The 3,857-nt window shown below is 39.3% G+C and overlaps 1 protein-coding gene across 1 annotated transcript in view; it reads left to right on the top strand.

The window, feature by feature from the left end:
• The window catches only part of LOC119838973, a 3,291-nt gene extending 1,850 nt beyond the window's left edge, over positions 1–1,441 (top strand). Inside the window, exon 2 of the mRNA XM_038365132.1 lies at positions 460–1,441. Within this exon, the coding sequence (XP_038221060.1) occupies positions 460–1,441 (982 nt within the window). The remainder of the gene's footprint in view (positions 1–459) is intronic.
• The last annotated feature ends 2,416 nt before the right edge of the window (positions 1,442–3,857 follow it).

The following is a 3,857-nucleotide window of genomic DNA, read 5'->3' as shown; positions in this document are numbered from 1 at the left end:
GTCTATGGGAAACTATGGGCGTCTGCCTTTTCAACTTCGAAAATTGAAAAATAGTGGCAGACGGTGACTTGCCAGTTCTCTCGATGGGCTCCCAAAAAAGTTACCTAAAATGGCAACAAGGGAGCAACACCCGCTGACTGGCTAGGGGTGTAGAGAGGTGCGGCACCGGTTTCACCATCGCGAGCCCGCAGGCCCGGATTGGGTTTCCCCGCTATTACGCCATTAGACACTTCCACCCCCGAGCATATAGCTCTTGCATCTCCACTCTGGACGGCCAATTAAGGCAAGCCAGAGGTGGGGGATCCTGAAACTCGTCATTGTTCACTCCGAACTGCCACCGAGACAGTCCGGAGGTGAGGACAGGGACCTCCCCCGGAAGAACTAAGGACCGCGGGGGCGCTACTCCCCGTCACCTCGCCACAAGGTGCCCTGCGGGCTTATTATTATTATTATTACTATACATCCCCCCTCGCCACCCAAGGTAGGCTCAAACGTAGTTGACGAAGCAGTGGTGAGAAACTTAGAACATAATAAAATACTTATAGAGGAAGGAATGAGAGACAGTAGGAAAGAGATGATAACAAGAATGGAAGAGATGAAAGAAAGCATGCGGGAAAATGAAAGCAAAATGGAAAGATTGAGCTCGCTATTGGAGGGTAACATGACTGTCGCCAAAACGGCGAGTTATGCGGGCGTTGTCTCGAAGGGAGTCTCTGAGAAACTCCCCGAGACAAGAGCCCTGCATTCAGTCATGGTATCATGCAAAGACGAGAAAGAGACAGGTGATGAAGTACTAGAAAAGATCAGGAAGACAGTTGACGCAAAGGATTGTTGGGTGAAGGTAGAAAGGGCAAGAAAGGTAAAAAATAGAAAGGTTGTCGTCGGTTGTGCGAATGAGGAGGAAAGGAATAAGGTGAAGGAAAGACTGAGTAAGAATGAGGGATTAGTAGTGGAAGAGGTGAGGAATAAGAGTCCCCTTCTAATCTTCAAAGATGTGATGAAGTGCGACACAGTAGATTTTACCACGGCGTTCCAAAATCAGAATGCACACATCTTTGAGGGCTTGAAGGGGGAGGAGAGAAAGGTGGAAATGGCATATATGAAGAAAGCAAGGAAACACCTCCAGAACCACGTAGTGGCCAGGGTGAGTCCGCAAGTATGGAAGAGATGCATGAATGAAGGACACGCCCATATTGGTTTGGGCAGAGTGAGAGTGATGGACCAAAGTCCGTTGGTCCAGTGCTCCCGCTGCCTGGATTATGGGCATACGAGACGGGTTTGTAAGGAGGAAAAGGATCGATGCAGCCACTGCGCAGGTCCTCATATGAGGACTGAGTGCGACAAGTGGCTGCGAGAAGAAGCGCCTACGTGCATTAACTGCACCAAGGTCGCGTACAGTTGCGTTGCGGATACCGCGCGGTTAGCACGTCAAAGCTCGTGAGTTCGCCACCATGGTGTTGGATCGTTTTGACACTGAATTATTTATTGATGAAGTGGAGAAGAGACCTGCAATATGGGATATTCAGTGTGAGGATTACTCAAATAAAATTATGAAGAACCAAGCTTGGCAAGAATTGGTGGAGATATTTGGAAATTGTGAAGACACATTGGAAAAAAATAATATTTTAAGTAAGTAGGTTTATTCACCAAAATGAACCGACACAATTATTACCTATTACTCGTATAATTATTATTATGACGATGCTATAAAAATTATTATAAAGATGACGGTGCTCCTCTTCCCGCATGCAACATATTGAGACTAGTCATTGGAGCAGTATATAAAGTATCTTTATATTTTAGACCATCTATAGTCCGCACATAGTTGTGTAGAATGCAACAGGCTTTTATTATGTATTCAGCAAAATCTATGTTTACATTTATAGGCCTATGAAAGATGCGCCATTTGTTTGCCAAAATACCAAAAGTACACTCAATATTACGGCGGGCTCTCGATAACCTATAGTAAAAAATCTTTTTTTCATATGGTAAACATTTGCCTGAATATGGACGCATTAAATTTTCTGCTAAGCCGAAAGCTTCATCTCCAACTATAACATAAGGCATTGGTGTTGGGTGTACATTAGATATTGGTTTAGGTGTTGGTATATTTAATGATTTTTCTGTCAGTCGTTTATAATATAAAGAATTTTTAAATATAGCAGAATCACTGCTTTTGCCATAAGCCCCAATATCAACATAAGTAAAGCAATAGTTGGCGTCGCAAAGTGCTAAGAGCATTATGGAAAAGAAATGTTTATAGGTATGATAAAAAGATCTTGAATCAACAAGCTTTATAACTCGGATATGCTTGCCGTCTATAGCACCAATGTTGTTGTTCCGTTTATAGTAAAAGCCGCTTTGCGTGTTTTATTGTTTCGTCTTTCACATTCGTTACAATAATTGTGATCGAGTAACACGTCTCTACTGCACTCTTCCTATTAGTCTATAATGTCAACAAAAAAAAATGAGAAACAAGTTTCGACACGAAAAAAGTGTGTTACCGCTTAAAGTGAAAATAGATATGCTTGATCGTTTACGGCTTACGCCTTGGAGAGTCATTTGCATCCATATCACGTTCATTTAATGTCAACGAATCAACTGTACGATCGAGTCCGAAGATAAAATAAGGTCATGTAGAGGATGAGGGAGAGGGAGGGGGCTTTCTTACCAATAATATTAGGTGCAATATTGAGTGGATTAGTAAGTGGACTAGCCAGTTAACGTGGAAAATGCCAAGAAAATGATACTTATTGTACCTGGATTGATTGAAAAATTAAAACAAGAAAATAAGGTTACTAATAATTTGTCTCGAGTACATATTGAAATGTAAAATATTATGAATAGTTAGACGGAAGACCGAAAGAAGTGGATGTTATATTTACAAACACTACAAAGATACCTTCACATTACCGAAGAGGATCGTCAACCACTCAGATTACCAATTTATTATATATAATCATCTATATATATATTATAATCAAATGAGTCTAAATAAAGATATAGAACTAAAAAGTTCAGTTGATGCTGAACCTTTGTTGGATTGGTTGGAGAAAGGATCCATTAAAAGTATAGAAAGTGAGGCAAATCCACTGTATTCACCAACACAAATACCCAGATTAATAACAAAAACTTATAATAAAAAAGGTGAGTCATTATTAAACTTAATTGGAACAAGTAAAAGTAAAATACGTTGGGATTCCAGGAAGTAATATTGTTGATTTAATAAATAATTCAATTGGACCCTTAAAAAAGTGTTCCGATAGGGTGGGATAGATTTGCTAAAGCATTTAAAGATATTAAAGTACCACTTACTTATATTGGAAATCCAAAGAGATGTGAGTTTATTAACCAACTGCAAGCAAAAGATCTGAACAAAACCTCTAAGATTGAAGTTCAAGAAGTTTCTACACCGAGCAGTGTAGATAAAAGATATATGCTTTTGCAAGACCAATGAAAAAGAAAAACTCAGAAACAACTAAAGAATGTTTTGAAAGTATATTTACTGAAAGTAATTCAACACCTACTCACATACAATCTGATAAAGGTACAGAATTTGTTTCAAAAGATGTACAAAATACTGTAATAATCTGCTACTAACAGTAATATCATAGATACACTAGAATTACAAAAACATATGGAAAAGACTCATCCCAGGCTAGAAAATAATGTTTAAGCTGCTAATAGACTGTCTATGTATAGCCATGTACCAACGTATATAATATGCAATTTGGATGCGGATGATAAACCAGGTTCACACTGGGTAGCTGTACATATCGATACGAATGGCATCGGTCAATACTTAGTCTGGCCATAAATACTGTTACACTTAATTATAAAAAAATATTACATTTGAA

The sequence above is a fragment of the Zerene cesonia genome, unplaced genomic scaffold (genome assembly GCF_012273895.1).
Source record: "Zerene cesonia ecotype Mississippi unplaced genomic scaffold, Zerene_cesonia_1.1 Zces_u006, whole genome shotgun sequence".
Classification (NCBI taxonomy): Eukaryota; Metazoa; Arthropoda; class Insecta; order Lepidoptera; family Pieridae; genus Zerene; species Zerene cesonia.
The sequence above is the reverse complement of the archived record's forward strand: the minus strand, read 5'-3'. Positions and strand labels throughout refer to the sequence as shown.